Below are 17,576 nucleotides of genomic sequence, written 5' to 3'. Positions count from 1 at the left end.
TTCATAAATTGGCCAAAAGACCAAATGGGGAGGGAGAGACCAAATTTTTTGAGTCTTCATTGATGAGCAGATTTTACCACTGTCAAGAGTTTACCAGAATGAAAAGAGGGTTACTTAAAGTCCCCAATAAATCAAAATGGATTTTTTTTTTTTTTGGCTTTTAGTATGAATTATTAATTCATTATTTTAGTATGAATTAATTACTCACCCTCATGTCATTCCAAACCAGTAAGATATTTAGAACACAAATTAAGATATTTTTGATGAAATATGAGAGATTTCTGACCCTGCATAGACAGCAACACAACTACCATGTTCAAGCTCCAGAAAGGTAGTAAGGACACTTAAGTTGTTGGATCATAGAACGTCCATCTCTCTTAGTTCATTGTCTGTATATTCTGGTTCAAATAAGTAAGACTGGGCAAAAAATTTCAAGTCATCCTCTCTGTCAAAATCTGCAGACATGTTTATGGTACTGTTTCATGTCCAGCATGTCTCTTCTGCTTGTAAACAAAGATCCATCTTTTCACACTAAGCACAACTGAGGGACTCATATGCAACTATTACAGAAGATTCAGACTCCAGAAGGTAACACAATGCATGAATCATTCCCTAACCCCCATATATAATGAACTGTGTGCCTTTTGCCAAACAGAAAATACAAATTCTGTGAACAAGTACAAATACATGGATTTAGCATGTATTTATAGTGTAGGACGGGAAGCATTTGATTGGACAGAAGGTTTGATGAGAAGGTGAAGTGCAGGGTGATGTCATCAAAATCGTTGATCCATATTCGCAGAAGTTAGAGACTGTAAGTTTTGAATGCTTATATCTTCTAAATGCAAATTGTGTCTGGAGAACACAAATAACTGGAACAAATGAAAAAAAAGTGTCACCATCTCTAAAGTGTCACGTCTTTCCACAAAGGGCCCTCCCACAAGCCTGTTAGTGAAGGATATATGCAATTATTTTATATTATACACATTTTTGTCAGGCATTTCGTACGAGGTTTAAATAAGTTGCATACACTCACAAATACACAATTGAAACATATTCATAAACATATGCACTTAAATATATTCTTGTAGATTGTTATTTCTGTAAGTGCTTAGAGTTATATCGAGTCAGACAATGAAAAACAGAGAAAACTACACATCTTCTGACATGTATTTAACCTTTGTTTAACCTTTAATTTGTTATATCTTTCTACAATCCACTGACCATAAAATAATATGTTAGGCTAAACCACAAATGTATTTCTTGGTTTGCTTATTTGGTGGATCTCTTCCGTTTCTTCCGTTCTTCAGTTTAAAAGAGCTGGAATGGCTTGAACCTTACGCTCCACTTCCTTGTAGTACTTGTCTGAGAGCCCAGCTGCCCTGCAGTCAGAGGTGGAAATATTAATCAAATTGATTTGACCATTGCATGACATCAAGAATTACATTGGGGAAAATAATTGAATGATCCCCTGCTGATTTTGTACATTTGCCCACTGACAAAGAAATTATCAGTCTTTAATTTAATGGTAGGTTTATTTGAACAGTGAGAGACAACAAAACAATCCAGAAAAATGAATTTCACAAAAGTTATCATTTGATTTGCATTTTAATGAGTGAACACCGTATTCATAAGTATTTAACCCCTTCGCAAAACATGACTTAGCTAAACCCTTGTTGGCAATCACAGAGTTTTTAGACGTTTCTTGTAGCTGGCCATCAGGTTTACACCATAGATTGTAAAAAAAAGATGGACGACACATCTCCGCTTTATTCCACTATGGAAAATAAAGTTAAAGCATCTCAATATGGTCGCTGCCATCTTAGGGGATTTGGAGCCAGAGTCTGCGCACAAACACTTGAACATGAATCAGCATTATAAGAACATGGATTACATGGAGAGGGCAGGGTTTATGACCTATACTGCAGCTGGCCACCGGGGGCGATCGAAAAATTTTGGCTTCACTTTTCGAGACTTGTGCGATACACTTGGTTTGCACACATCTCCGGAGGGATTTTGTCCCACTCCTCTTTGCAGGTCCTCTAAAAGTCATTAAGGTACCTTCAGCTCCCTCCACTGATTTTCTATGGGATTAAGGTCTGGAGACTGGCTAGGCCACTCCAGGACCTTAATGTGCTTCTTCTTGAGACACTCCTTTGATGCCTTGGCTGTGTGTTTTGAGTCATTGTCATGCTGGAATACCCATCCACGACTCATTTTCAATGAGGGAAGGAGTTTCCCAAAGATTTGATGGTCTCTGGCTCTGTCCACCATCCCTTTGATGTGGTGCAGTTGTCTTGTCCCCTTAGCAGAAAAACACCCCCAAAGGCAGCATTCCTCCTCCTCCAAACACGGCACATTGAGTTGATGCCAAAGAGCTCGATTTTGAACACTTTCACTCAGTTCTCCTCTAAATGTCAATGTCAATGTCACATTTATTTATATAGCACATTTCCAAGGCCAGAGCCTACCAAAGTGCTTCACAATAAAATACATAAAATATTAGGTCACACACTGGTACAGTAAAAACAATAAAAAGATAAGAACCTGAACAAGCTCTAGGGCGACCGAACAGGACAACCTCCGTTTTATTCTCATTAAGTTTTAAAAAGTTTAGGTCCATCCATGTCTTAATATCGCTCATGCAGTTTATCACGGCCTGAAGAGATTCTTTGGCTGGAACCTTTAGCGGTAGATACACCTGCACATCATCAGCGAAGCAGTGGAAGGAGATGCCATGCTTCCTGAATATGGATCCCAGTGGGAGCATATACAGGGAGAATAGGAATGGACCCAGAACTGACCCCTGCGGGACCCCGCAGGTCAGAGGGGCCACTGAGGAGGAAAACTGCCCCATTTGGACAGAAAATTACCTGTCTGTAAGATACGACTCAAACCACCTTAGGACAGTGCCTTTTAAGCCAACACAGTGCTCTAGGCGCCACAGAAGAATTTTATGATCAACTGTGTCGAAGGCTGCAGTCAAATCAAGCAGGATTAAAATGGCACAGTTGCCAGTATCAAGGTTTAAGAACAGATCATTAAAAACTTTTAAAAGAGCAGTCTCCGTGCTGTGGAGAGGCCAAAAACCAGACTAAAACTGTTCACAAACATCAGCTGTTTATAAAAATTCTTGGACCTGGATTAAAACAGATCTTTCTAAAACCTTGGAGATAAAAGGGAGCTTGGAAATTGGTCTAAAATTAGACAAAACCAGGGGGTCCAAGTTCTTCTTCTTAAAAAGAGGCTGCACTGTGGCATGCTTGAAGGAGGATGAGACGCAGCCAGAGCTAAGACACAGATTAATACATTTCAAAATAAAAGACTCTACTGAGCAGAAGACCTCCTTAAACAGACACGATGGGATGCTATCTGTTTGGCAGTTAGCAGGGCATAAATGTGCAACTATCTCATTCAGTTTAGAGAGACAGACAGGTTCAAAGCTGTCAAGGACAGCTGTGCTTGCTAGAGGAGCTGAGGGGTCCTGGGCAGACTGAGAGAGTCGGGTTCTGATAGCAGAAATCTTGTCTTTAAAAAACTGCAGAAAAGCCTCACACAAGGTAGAAGAGGGCTCCATACAGACATCGTCACCAGGGTTCACCAGTGAATCAAATACATTAAAAAGAACCTGAGGCTTGTGGGCATTTTTTCACACAAGTAAGGAAAATTTTTCAGTTTATGCAGTTTTAAGAGCCTGCTGATAATTGATAAGACTGAAGTTGATCCCTAGAAATTTGAAGATTGTCCTTTTTCCATTTTCTCTCCGCCTGTCTGCATGTGCGCCTGAGCGCACGAGTGGACTCATTCAGCCAGGGCTCCTACTGTGGCTGTATGCTCTTTAGAGTCATGGGCGTGATGGAATCTAAAATCTTAGTACAGTGTGAATCAAACATTGCTATGCATTCATCCACACTGTGGTCACAAGATCATCCAGAGAGTATAAAAAGGAGTCTTTAAAATTACCGCAAAAGAGCTGAGGAGTTAAAGAATTAAAAACACGGAGACGGCGCACAGGAGCTACGCTTAGAGAGGGGGCAGGCACAGAGATGGAGAATAAAACAGGTAAATTTGTCGGATAAAAGTGTGTGGCTGATCTCAGTTATCTGTATATCCAGCCCATATGACAGCCAAGATATGACCCTTTTGATGCGTGGGCTCCAGAACAGACTGCGTGAGGTTAAAAGAGTCAATTACATTCAGGAAGTCTTTAACCAGAGGTCTGTTCTCACAGCACACATGTATGTTAAAATCACCGACAATCAAGAAGTGGTCATATTTAAGAGTGACACCCGACACAAAGTCTGCAAAGTCCCGAACAAAGTCTTTGTTGAATTTTGGTGGCCGATAGACCAACGCACAGAGAACAGTCACAGGGAGCTTTACCTCAAAGAGTTGCAGCTCAAACCTGGAGTAGCCTGCAGTTGAAGATTGTTGGCAGCGGAAAGTGGATTTTAAAAATGGATGTCAGTCCTCCACCTTTGCCGGTGATGCGAGTTGAAGTAATTGCATCCAGGGGGAAGAAGCTCCGATAAAGGAGCAAGTTCACCTTCACAGAGCCAGGTTTGTGTCAGAAACAATAAAATCCAGATTGCGTGCGATAAAGAGATCGTTCAGTAGAAACGTTTTATTTGTGACAGATCTCACATTCAGCATAGCCTGGTTTAGAGTGAGAGTGTCAGATGCGGACAGGGGACTCGTCAGGGAGCGGAGGTTTCCGACGATCTACACCACGTCTCCTGATCGGTACACGCCAGCTGGCAGGAGGCAGCACCAGCCGATCAGGGTCCACCTAGCGGCCGACACCGCTAGAGCCGCCAGCGTCAGGGAACACCGGCCGGATCCATCTGTCCCTGAACACCCTCGAGCGCAGAACAGCATCGTCCAGCAAATACAGATCGCTCCAGCGACCAAACACATGAACAGTCCTCAGAATAGCCTCGAACCTTACCCGGACACCTCCGCGTTTACCACGTCTTCTGCACCGTCTCTTGCGGGCATGATAGTGAGGAGGGCGCCTCAGGAAGGCCGGGATTTCATCGAGGCATGGAGGTGGAGGTGAGCTTGTCAGCAGGTCAGGTTTAATCTGATTGCAGAAGCCTCCAATCTCAAGCAGAGTTTGGCGATCATAGGTGAGGAGAGATAGTACGCCTTGGCAAAATAATAATACATATAAAGCAAAGACAGAGTGGAGTGACAGATGGCCAGCAACCAAACATCTCAGCGCCATCTTGCCACGTCACCAATACATTCAGACGTCACTAAATCATTCAGATGTTGATTGGCAAACTTTAGACGGGCCTGTACATGTGCTTTCTTGAGCAGGCGGACCTTGTGGGCGCAGCAGGATTTTTGTTTTCTTGGTGACTATGGTCCCAGCTGCCTTGAGATCATTGACAAGATCCTCCCATGTAGTACAGGGCTGATTCCTCATTGATCTCATGATCATTGAAACTCCACAAGATCTTGTATGGAGCCCCAGACCCGAGCAAGACTGTTATTGTGTGTTTCTTCCATTTGCGAATAATCACACAAACTGTTGTCATTTTCTCACCAAAGCCGCTTTTCCACCATCGTGCCGAACCGTTCTTAGAACGGTCGGGTACAGTTCCAGTTGTGTTTCCACCTGAGCCTGGTACGGCACGGAACGATTACAAACCGTTCTCGGCCCGGAATTCTTGGCACGGTTAGACAACCGTGCTGAACCGGGCTGATAAAATGCGTTTGCATGGCGTCGCCACTCTGTTGCCTGGCTACCAGTTTCTCTATGGCAAAGCGGGAGCGCAGTAAACAGATACGGTAAATATAAATACAAATGGCTGAGACACTTTGGTCTGTGGATGAAACATTTGCTCTAATATTGATATTTGGCAAGAAAGAAAAATTCAACAACAGCTGGAGGGTGCAAAGAGAAACGAAAAAGTTTTTTTTAATTATAGTGCAGTGTCTTGCAGAGAAGGGCATTAAGAAAAGTTTCAAAACAGTGCCGGGAAAAAATAAAAAAAACTCAAACATACATATCAAGTCCAAAAGGAAAATAACAGTAGAAGCGGGGCTTGCATTACCAAGGCAACGACTGACGCATTTGTATTTACATTCCAAATAGTTCCGTTATCTGCACCGCAGTGGAAAATCAAACCGTATCCGTGCCGACTGGCCCGAATCGGCACGGAACAGAACGGTTACGCATTGAGAACGGTTCGGCCCGATAGTGGAAAAGCGGCTCAAGAGGCTTGGCAATGGTCTTGTAGCCCATTCCAGCCTTGTGTAGGTCTACAATCTTGTCACTGACATCCTTGGACAGCTCTTTGGTCTTGGCCATGGTGGAGAGTTTGGAATCTGATTGTTAGCTTCTGTGGACAGATGCTTTTATACAGGTAACAAACTGAGATTAGGAGCACTTTCCTAATCTCAGGTTAATACCTGTATAAAATACACCTGGGAGCCAATTTATAACTTTTTTGAAATGCGTTTTTCTGGATTTTTTTTTGTTTGTTGTCCTTATTCTGTCTCTCACTGTTCAAATAAACCTACCATTAAAATTATAGACTGATCATTTCTTTGTCCATGGGAAAACATACAAAATCAGCAGGGGATCAAATAACTGTATCTCTGGGAACTAAGGATATGAGTCAGCAGTGCATGATTCAGCTATACACACTGAAAACCCTAATAAGTTGACTGGACTAAAGTGATTGAGTAAACTCGTTGCCTCAATTTAATTGAGTAATGAAGTCTCCCAAAACTTGCATATTTAAGTTTATTTAACTTAGCGGTTTTGTAGACTACACTTAAATCGTTCAGTTCAATAAACTTTGTACTTATTCAATATACTTAAACGATTATGTTCAAATGCACTTATATATTTAAGTTAACTCAACATGGAAAGTAACTGAAATAAACTGAAACTTATTTTTGACTGCATTCTTAGTGCACACACCGAACTGAAATAAAACAATGAACAAGATAATTAATCTTTGATTTTTTTTATTGTCAAGATGTCACAATATTAATGAAAATACAGTTACCACTATACTGTAATCTAAATCAGTTATAGCCACACCTTAAGGTGGTTAAAAATAAATAAACTAGTGCAGTACATCAATTGTACAACTCTATGCACATATGTGACCCTGGACCACAAACCAGTCATAAAAATTTTACAAAACTGAAATGTATACATCATATAGAAGCTCAACAAATAAGCTTTCTGTTGATGTATGGTTTGTTAGGATAGGACAATATTTGGCCGAGATAAATCTATTTGAAAATCTGGAATCTGAGGGGGAGAAAATCACCTTTAAAGTTGTCCAAATTAAGCTCTTAATGCATATTACTAATCAAAAATTACATTTATATATATTTATAGTAGGAATTTTACAAAAAATCTTCATGGAACATGATCTTAACTTCAACAGTTTTGACCCATACAATGTATTTTTGGTTATTGCTACAAATATACCCCAGCAACGGTTTTGTGGTCCAGGGTCACATATATACTTCACTCAAGTATCAAGTATTTATTTTAATTTAAACATTGCATTTGACTATTTAAGCTTTATGCAAACATAGCAAACTAAAATAAAACATACTCAGCATATTGTGTATTTCACCAAAATTTCATTAAAAAAAAAATACTGAAATATTACTGTCAAAACCATACTACAGATGTGTAACAATATACCAAATTAACTACGACACATCAGTTGTAGAACTCTGCATTTAACAATTTAAACATTATTTTTATTCCAAGAATGTTAAAGTATCACAGTGATTTCTTAAGCAAAAGTTGGTTTGCCAGAGACTGCACTCTTGGCTTGAGAGCATTCTGTCCCATTGGCATTAGTACACGCCAGATGAAATCAATCTTGTTGGTAATTGATCTTGGTTAATTCAGGTGTAGTGCGTATATCAGACCGAAGAGAAGTCCGATTGCCTGTGGGAGGTCCTGCACTTTGTCCATCACCAATTGGCCTTCAAGAATTATTCCAACTTAAGAAGTCAAATGCAAGGAATTGGAAGACTGAAGATCAGTGTCCTCCAATAAGATCCCCACTGGCAAATCAAGGATAGTGTTGTGATGATCAGGTACCTAGTGAAAAAAAGACGTATAAATATAGTATTGTGATCAGAAATCCAAGGTTTATCATCAATGGATGTTTAACAGAATGCCCGCTTTTTTTTTTTTTTAAACACTAATTCTAATCCAACATGGATATTTTCTTAGACAAACTGATACAAACCCCCTGGAGCCGTGTTGGGCAGTTTAATGATGGATGGATGGAATTTTTTGAGATTCAAAATTTCATCCCCCATTCACTCTCATTAAAAAGCTTGGAAGAACCAGGATAAATTGTATTATAACTCTGATTGGATGGCTTGATTGTCATTAAACCATGGGGTAATAATTTTTGGGTAAACTATCCCTTTTAAGAACAGATTTACTTACTAAACATGACTGGAAGAAAGAAGAATCATCATCTCCAAGCATGATAGGCAGTCCCCGAAGAACAAGGGTTCGGACCTCAGTTGGCTGGGCTGACTTTAAAACATGAAATTCTATTAAAGCCAAAAAACTCAATTTCCATCTATTTTAAGCATTTGTATGTGATATAAATTAAATTTTAGATTGTAATACATAAAAGATTACTGATATGAGAAAATAATATATAAATTACATTGTTAAAATAAATACTGTCATTTACTCACCCTAATTTTTTTTCTAAACCAAGCTGTTTTGATGCACCACTCACATGTACATACTAAAAAGAAATTCTAGGGAAGTCAGTGCTGCACCAAAATAGTTTGATTACAAATATTCCTTCAAAATATCTTCCTTTGGTTTCAGCAAAACAAAGAAATGTATACAGGTTTGGAACAACTGCGGGTGAGGAAATGATGAGAGGATTTCCGTTTTTGGTTTCTATCCTTCAAGTTATGTTAAAATAATTACTGACCTTTATTTGCTGTAAAAAGTTCAACAAGCGCTGACCAGGAGACCCCCTTCTGGTTTTACAAAGGTCCATGAACTGTGTCTGTCCAGGTTTTTTTAGAATTCCTGAATTAGACTTTTGCCTTTAATTCTGTTGAACTCCATGCAAACCTTGGGGGAAACATCAGGTCACTAATCACATTAGCTTCCACACAGAAATGCTTTACAGGCTAATAAATAATTAGTAAATAATGAAGGCTAAGAATTGGTTTTCTTTATCATGTTAAAGGAATAGACCACAAAAAAAAGAAGAAAAAAAAAGAAAATTGTTGTAAAACACATGATTTTATTTTGCTGAACAAAAATGCTTGCAGAGTCAAAAACACAATACTTACATTTCCACATGTAATGTCTCATGTAACCTGTAACAGAAAAGTTGAAAATAATAAGTTTAACAATCAGTAAAAAAAAAAAAAAAAAAACTCTATAATTAAGATTGTAGTCTTACAGCGTTATCCAAAAATAAAACTAAATGTACATACTTTACAAGTCAAAATTGTCGACTTTTCATTCATACTTTGATAACATTATGCACAATATTTTGTTAATAAATTGATCTCAGAAATGGCTGCCATGCTCTTTCCCACAGAAATACACAATTACACTATGGTTAAGTGAATTAACTAATATGTTTCGGTTTTACAAATCAAATAAAGACTAATTTGATATCTGTTATCATACCATCTCAAATCCATATAAGTTAACGTTAACTTACTTGATGTCTACGCTGTCAAAGTTTGACCATGGCTGTGTTGTCTTTTATTATAGAAACGTACCACAAGGACTTAAATAAGCATATTTCACTCAAAATCGTCACTTTATATTAACATTTACATAATTTACTTACCGAACATAGAAGAAAAACATCTGTCTTCAAACTTGTCAGCAACAAAACAGACGACGGCAAAAGGACCAATCAGCTCTCTTGTTGCTAGGCGGAACTCCTTGCATGTCCAATCACATTAAAATAAAGAACTGCGAAATGTGAGCATGTAAGCGCGGGCCATTTTCAAACTATAATAATATGTCAGATTTCCGGTAAAGCACTTTCGCTATTAGTAGTTGAAATGTGATTTTGCGCTCTCTGTAGAGTTTAAAAACTAGTTTACTATATGGATTACATAAAGATTGGCATACTTTGTGCTGTTAATATCTGGTTCAAGCGTAAAAAGAAAATTCTTGCAAAATACACGTTTTTACCATAATGCACGCACCACAGGTGAATGTGGATGTGGGGCATCGTATGATTTGCACGCCTCTCCGAAGGGAGTAGAAGATCAACTTTGCTTAAAAGCATTAAAATCAAACTGTGCAACCCAGTGTCACAAAAAATAAAATAAATAAATAAAAATAAGTAGCCCAAATGTGTTCCCATTATGGTGAATAATTGTAACTGAAGCAATTTGTTTTCTGATTTAAAAAAGAGAAAAGACCTTGCACATGGTATTATAATTTTTAAAAAAGGAAAAAGACTACATTTGTGAAACTGACCTTTTGAAAAAAAATTTTTTTTTCTAAGGATTAATCATGATTTTGAGCTCACAACACTTAAAATCTTAAGTTTATGCATTTTGATGGTAAATAAGTTAAATTAACTCACATTTTTAAGTGACAGGACCAACACACAAAATTGTAAGTAATGTTTAGTCAACATAACTTGATTGTTTAAGTAAAGACAACATTAGGGTTTACAGTGCAGGAAACGTGTGAATTAGTTTCTCTTCCACATGACCTCTATCATACTGTCCTACAGTCTCAAATTTTACAACTGAACTTACTCTTTTTGTAAAGCAATTACATTTTTCCATCTGGAAACCATGTAGGTGACCACAGATTAAGTGACTAAACTAGTTCCAGGTCCATTACCAACAGCCCTGAATGCCACTTGATGTGATATTTTTTAGCTAATGCAATGAAATTACACTTATTAGACCACTGTGTCTTCACTCCTGTATGTAATCAATAATTCTTTCTTTCATTATTTTAAGTTATTTGCATGCTCTATGTATTTTTTACATACACTCTTAAAAATAAAGGTTCCAAAAGGGTGTTTTTTGCAGTGAAGCCATAGAAGTATTATGATGGTTCCCCAAAGAACCTTTCAGTGAACAATTCCTAAAAGAACCATTTTGAAGAACAATCTTTAAATCCAAAGAACCTTTTTGACTCTAAAGAACCTTTTCTGCATTTGAAAGATTCCATGCATGTTCAAGTTTCTTAATAGAACCAATGATGCCAATAAAGAATCTTTATTTTTAAGAGTGTATATGTTTTCTTTTTTTCTGTTTACTTTAAGGACATACTTGAGTTCCCTCAGCTTCTTTTCTTTAATTTCATCCAGTCGGGCTCTGCGATTGCGCGCCTCTTCTTCCAGCCGCTCTCCCTCTCGGAACAGCTCTCTGCGCTGGGTAACAGCCTGTATCTCTCTCTCCCGTACCTGCTGCCTCACAGCCTCAGCATGCTTTTGGATTTTTCGATGTCTTTGCTCCTCTTTTTCTCGTTCTTTCTCAATAAGCTCCTGCTGTGCCCTGAAAAAAAGAGTATACAGCATACAATCTTTAATGTTATCTTTTTCAATTCTCCCCTCTTCCAGTTAAAGGTATAGTTCAAAAGATGTGTCCTAAAGATGAACGAAGGTCTAACAGATTTGGAATGACATGAGGGTGACTAATTAATGACAGAATTTAAATTCTTGGGTGAATTATTTCTTTAAGGTAAAATGTTCCATCAGTAATTAAAGTAAATTTATTGATGTTGTGAATTATAAAGGGATAACAATAATAAACAATTTACATAAAAAACATGGGTGAGCATCTAGCTGTAACATTGCAACAAGTTTGTAAAAAGGTGAGATAAGCAAGTTAAAGATTTATTATTTACTGAAAGATCTAATGATATACAATGCAGACAAGACAACTGTGTTGGTTTCTAAAACTCTGTGTACGGCCTTGCTACGAGTATGTATTGACATTTGATGGTGTTTGTACCTTACGACCCTATCAAACTCTGCTCTCTCTCGCCCAGCTTCAATGGACAGCAAGTGCTCCTTATGAGTGACTTGCTCCAAACGAGCAGCCTTGAGTTTCTCTTCAACTTCCAGCTTTCTCAAAGTCTGCTCTTTCTCTTTTCTTCTCCATTCTCTTGCAGCTGCTTCTTGGTTCCTCCGTGCCCTGATCTCATCCTGACATTTAAGAGAAAAACTCAATTTTACTGCCTCCAATATGCTCAGCTGCCCATGTGCATGCAGCAATTGCTAAGTTAAAACATATAAGCTCTATGCTTTAATAAATTGGTACTGTAAATGTGTTATGCAAAATGATACATATGCATTTAGTACATTTTGGATGTAAAGATGTAAGATTTTACCTGCTCAGCTTTATGGTCTCTGTCCCTTTCTTGAAGAGCTCTCAGTCGCGCCACTTCTTTCTCTTTTTCTTTTTTGATTTGTATCTGCTCAGCTTCGTATTCTGCCTCTCGTTCCTAGAGTTCATCAAACACATCTGGGATTAATATGGCTTTTTAATTTTGGCAAATATGGCTTTTCCAAAGTTTGTGATAGTTGTTCATGGATCCCTTGTTTGTCCTGAAGAGTTAACCTGCCTGCTGTTTTTCAGAACACCCACAAATTCTTTGGTTTTACAGCATCTTTTGCCCTTCATATTTGAAGCCTTTCCAACAATGACTGTGTGATTTTGAGATCCATCTTTTCACATTTAGGACAACTGAGGGACGCAACTTTTACAAAAGTTTCAAACAGTCACTGATGCTCCAGAAGGAAAAACGATGCATTAAGAGCCAGGGGTGAAAACTTCTGAAAAGGATGAAGATGTGTACATTTTTCTTATGTTGCACAAATATATATTTTCATTTAGTACTGCTCTACAGAAGCTACAGAAGATACTTACATGCTTCCCAGAAGACAAAATAAGTTAATTTTTCTCTGCCTGGTTCTTAATGCATTATTTTTCCTTCTGGAGCATCAGTGAGCATTTGAACTTTCGGTAATGGTTGCATATGAGTCCCTCAGTCATCTTCAGTGTGAAAAGATAGATCTCGAAAACCATACAGTCATTGTTGGAAAGGATTTGAATATGCAAAATATGTGCATATTTGTTTATGGTACCTGAAGGATTTTTGTGAAGAACAGGATAAGGGTCATTTTTAGAAATTCACATGTGGTCTTGTGGACTTAAACATACACACGGCAGCCACTGTAATATAAGTCTATTTTGTACAAAAATTCTCCTCTTTTCGGGAAAAAAAATTAAATAAAACTTCTCCACATCACAGCGGGCAGAACACAACATGTGGGTTAAAGCCACAGAGACCAAAAAAACCTGGCCATTGTGAACACTTCCTACAGTTACAGAAAACATGTTTTTGGTAATATTTGGTTATACATCCATCCATTCTTCAAATGTCCCATCCTAGGGGTTTCCGGGATTCTGTAGCCTAGTGTTTAAGAATAGTAGTTGTATTGTCTTTGTAAGGGTTTGGTGCCACCACCTTTAATTTAAGCCAGTTTGGTCTGGCAGAAGAAGATAACACACCATAACAACATTTGATATTTGGCCCTGCCCTTTCAGATGATCCAGGGCAGGTGCCACTGTTGCGAGGTCCAAGCGTTGCACTAGTTTGGTATAAAAGAATTAATATATATAATAAACATTTTATTCAAAAAATTATTGGCATTATTATTATTGGTAGCTTTTCTGCAATGTCGAACAGGCCATTGGGGACTACAGGTGTAAAGATATATTTGACTATAATGTGATGAAAATTTGGTGCACTTGTATACTGTCCCTATTAAATAAACTACAAATAATATATATATGATAAACTAACCAGTTGCGTAATATCACATTAAAATACTAGTTTATACTTCAGAAATTTACCTTCAGTGAAATTTACCTTCACCAAGTTACCCCACACCATTCGGCTCGCTTTGCCCCATATCTGGCATTTTGGAGAAAAACTAGATAGCTTACCAATTCAGGCTAATATTTATCTAAATGATTTGCATATTTTTAGACCTGGATAAATTTGCTTTGATGTAACAGCCATTATATCTGTTACGCCAAAAATAAAAAAAACATTTAATTAAATGTGCGCTTCCACTCCTCCCGTGTTTTTATCCTTTTCACAGTCTGGCAGAAAGAATGTGTGATTCCAAAATACATGGTCACATGACAGTAAAAATGTACAGTTGCCAAGATACAGGCGTGGGTCAAATTATCCCACTCTTTCTTATACTAAATATGAAAATGCACAGGGTTACGCTGTGCTGTTAACAGCAATAATGCCTATATGATACTTGTTTTGCATTCCAGCAAATCTATCCATGTCTGGTGCTGTATAACTTGCATGAACAATGACAAAAGTAGGGCTGTAAAATGATTAATCACGATTAATCGCATTCCAAATAAAATTTTATGTTGACATACTAAATGTGTGTTTACTGTGTATATTTATCATGTATATATAAATTCACACACAAACATGTATATATTTATATAGTTTAATCAACTTAAAACTACTATTCATTTCAACTCAATAAAATTAGTTAAAATGACTTGTACTTTTAAGTTGATTTAACTTATGAGATACTTTAAAGTTGATTTAACTTAAAATTCTAATGCAGCTGCTAAACTTAAGTTTTTAAGTTGAAACTGGTGAAAACTTTTTACAGTGTACTGGTACGCATTTTCATGAGTCCGGGCTCTCGAATCAGTACGAAAACAATACCTTAAAAAATTAAAAGAAGCAGGTTTTTGCGATAACAATTTTTAAACGGGTAAACTCCTGGAAAGTCCAAGGATCGTGAAAGAATTCAAACAGTAAGTTAAAAACAGCGATAATAATGCAGAGAATAATGTCTTATTTCCAGATGCCGGTAAATGATCAGGATTTTTTTCAGTCACTTTTTCATATTACTTTGGTTGTCTGACAACAGAAACACTAAAATACAACAATGGAAACAGTTTTGTTGAGAACTTGGCTTCATCAGATTACAGTATGTGGGCAAATGTAATAGTAATAATAAATGTACATATTTGTCACACTTTAATGTTTTAGATCATCAAACAAATTTAAATATTAATCAGAGATAACACAAGTAAACACAACATGCATTTTTCAAATTAAGGGTTTTTTTATGAAGGGAAAACAAAATCCAAACCCATATGGCCCTGTGTGAAAAAGTCCCCCCTTTATCACACCTGAGTTCAGTTTCTCTAGCCACACTCAGGCCTGATTACTGCCACACCTGTTCGCAATCAAGAAATCACTTAAATAGGAAGTGAAGTAGACCAAAAGATCCTCAATAGCTACACATCCTGTTGAGATCCAAAGAAATTCAAAAACACATGCGAAAGAAAGTAGTTGAGATCTATCAGTCTGGAAAAGGTTATAAAGCCATTTCTAAAGCTTTGGGACTCCGGCGAACCACAGTGAGAGCCATTATCCACAAATTACAAAAACATGGAACAGTGCGGAACATTCCCAGGAGCGGCCGGTCGACCAAAATTACCCCAAGAGCGCAGGGACGACTCATCCAAGAGGTAACAAAAGACCCCACAACAACATCTAAAGAACTGCAGGCCTCTTTTGCTGCAGTTAAGGTCAGTGTTCATGACTTCACCATAGGAAAGAGACTGGGGAAAAATGGCCTGCATGGCAGAGTTCCAAGATGAAAATTGCTGCTGAGCAAAAAACAAAGGCTCGTCTCAGTTTTGCCAGAAAACATCTTGATGATCCCCAAGACTTTTGGGAAAATCCTCTGCGGACTGACAAGACAAAAGTTTCTTTTTGGAAGGTGTGTGTCCCATTACATCTAGCATAAAAGTAACAGCATTTCAGAAAAAGAACGTCATACCAACAGTAAAATATGGTGGTGGTAGTGTAATGGTCTGGGGCTGTTTTGCTGCTTCTGGACCTGGAAGACTTGCTGTGATAAATGGAACCATGAATTCTGCTGTCTACCAAAAAATCCTGAAGGACAATGTCCGGCCATCTGTTCGTGACCTCAAGCTGAAGCGAACTTTGGTTCTGCAGCAGGACAATGATCCAAAACACACCAGCAAATCCACCTCTGAATGGCTAAAGACAAACAAAATGAAGACTTTGGCGTGGCCTAGTCAAAGTCCTGACCTGAATCCTATTGAGATGCTGTGGCATGACCTTAAAAAGGCGGTTCATGCTCGAAAAACCCTCCAATGTGGCTGAATTACAACAATTCTGCCAAGATGAGTGGGCCAAAATTCCTGCACAGCGCTGTAACAGACTCATTGCAAGTTATCGCAAACACTTGTTTGCAGTTGTTGCTGCTAAGGGTGAACCAACCAGTTATTAAGTTTACGGGCCAAGCACTTTTTCACACAGGGCCATGGGGGCTTGGATTTTTTTTTTTCCCTTCATAATAAAAAAAACTTCATTCAAAAACTGCATGTTTGTGTTTTTTCACATCACTGTATATGTGTGTGTATATATATATATATATATATATATATATATATATATATATATATATATATATATATATAGTAATAACATTTGGCAATATTACTGTTTTTTCTGTATTTTGATCAAATAAATGCAGCCTTTATGAGCATAACATACTTCTTTAAAATATCAACACTATCAATGCCTAAACAGAGCCTACGTTGGTCAGGTGGTACAGCGGTCATGTGGTACAAGTCATAGCTCTCAGAAGACTCCCAGTTCACAAGCTGTAATTACAAGTTCTACGAGGACGTGAACGCTTTTTACAAGTTGGAATCTCGTAATTAGGGGAATTCTGATATGGCGTAAGCGCACCGGAGTAGGGTAGCTGTGTTGTAACACCCCTGTCATTCTGTCTATTTTGGTTTAGTCTGTATGCCCATATTTGGTTTTTCCTGTCCATTAACATCATTCTCATCAACTGTCTTTGTTATTAGCACCCCTTTATAAGTTCTCAGTCTATTGTCCGGCTACAAAGTTACCATATGTGTGCCTGTATTACCTGCCTGTTTATTTCCCAGCCTGTGAATAAATTAAAGACTTTGCATTTACTTCATCTTTGTGTTTCACATTTACTACACGCACAGTGACGTGTAGCATAAGCTGCTATGGTGAAAAACAATCCACCTTCGCCTGAAAACTCTGAGTATGCTCAGTCTAAACTCGAATTTAACTAGGTAAAAACCAAAACGGCTTCGTGCAACAGGCCACATGTTTTGTTTGCCATGTAGGTTTTTGGTTATTGACATCACAGAATTTATTCAGAAAAAGCTTTTTGTTTTGTTTTACCTGACCACAGAACCGAATCCCATTTTAAGCCCAGTTTTAACTACTTTCTTTAGTTTATTCATTCCCTTACAGAAAAACCACATGAACTTCACATATAATCACCTCACATGTGAACTATGTGAAATGTGGTTTGGAACATTTTCATGGTGCAAATGCATCAAACCCACGTGTTTTTTGTTTTGTTTTTTCACTTTTTTTGCATACAACACAACCTCATACAATCACACACTATACATTATCACATGTAAATTATGTAAAACGTTTTTTTTTTGTTTGTTTAATTGTTTGTGTGTGTTCA

The 17,576-nt window shown here is 37.8% G+C and overlaps 1 protein-coding gene across 1 annotated transcript in view; it reads right to left on the bottom strand.

The window, feature by feature from the left end:
• Positions 1–464: 464 nt before the first annotated feature.
• The window catches only part of cfap45 (cilia and flagella associated protein 45), a 29,558-nt gene continuing 12,446 nt past the window's right edge, over positions 465–17,576 (bottom strand). Inside the window, exons 9-12 of the mRNA XM_073850153.1 lie at positions 12,356–12,469; positions 11,977–12,170; positions 11,293–11,517; positions 465–1,382 (exon numbers count right to left, since the gene is read on the bottom strand). Coding sequence (XP_073706254.1) covers positions 1,307–1,382; positions 11,293–11,517; positions 11,977–12,170; positions 12,356–12,469 — 609 coding nt within the window. The 3' untranslated portion in view covers positions 465–1,306. The remainder of the gene's footprint in view (positions 1,383–11,292; positions 11,518–11,976; positions 12,171–12,355; positions 12,470–17,576) is intronic.

The sequence above is a fragment of the Garra rufa genome, chromosome 11, assembly GCF_049309525.1.
Source record: "Garra rufa chromosome 11, GarRuf1.0, whole genome shotgun sequence".
In the NCBI taxonomy this organism is placed as follows: Eukaryota; Metazoa; Chordata; class Actinopteri; order Cypriniformes; family Cyprinidae; genus Garra; species Garra rufa.
The sequence above is the reverse complement of the archived record's forward strand: the minus strand, read 5'-3'. Positions and strand labels throughout refer to the sequence as shown.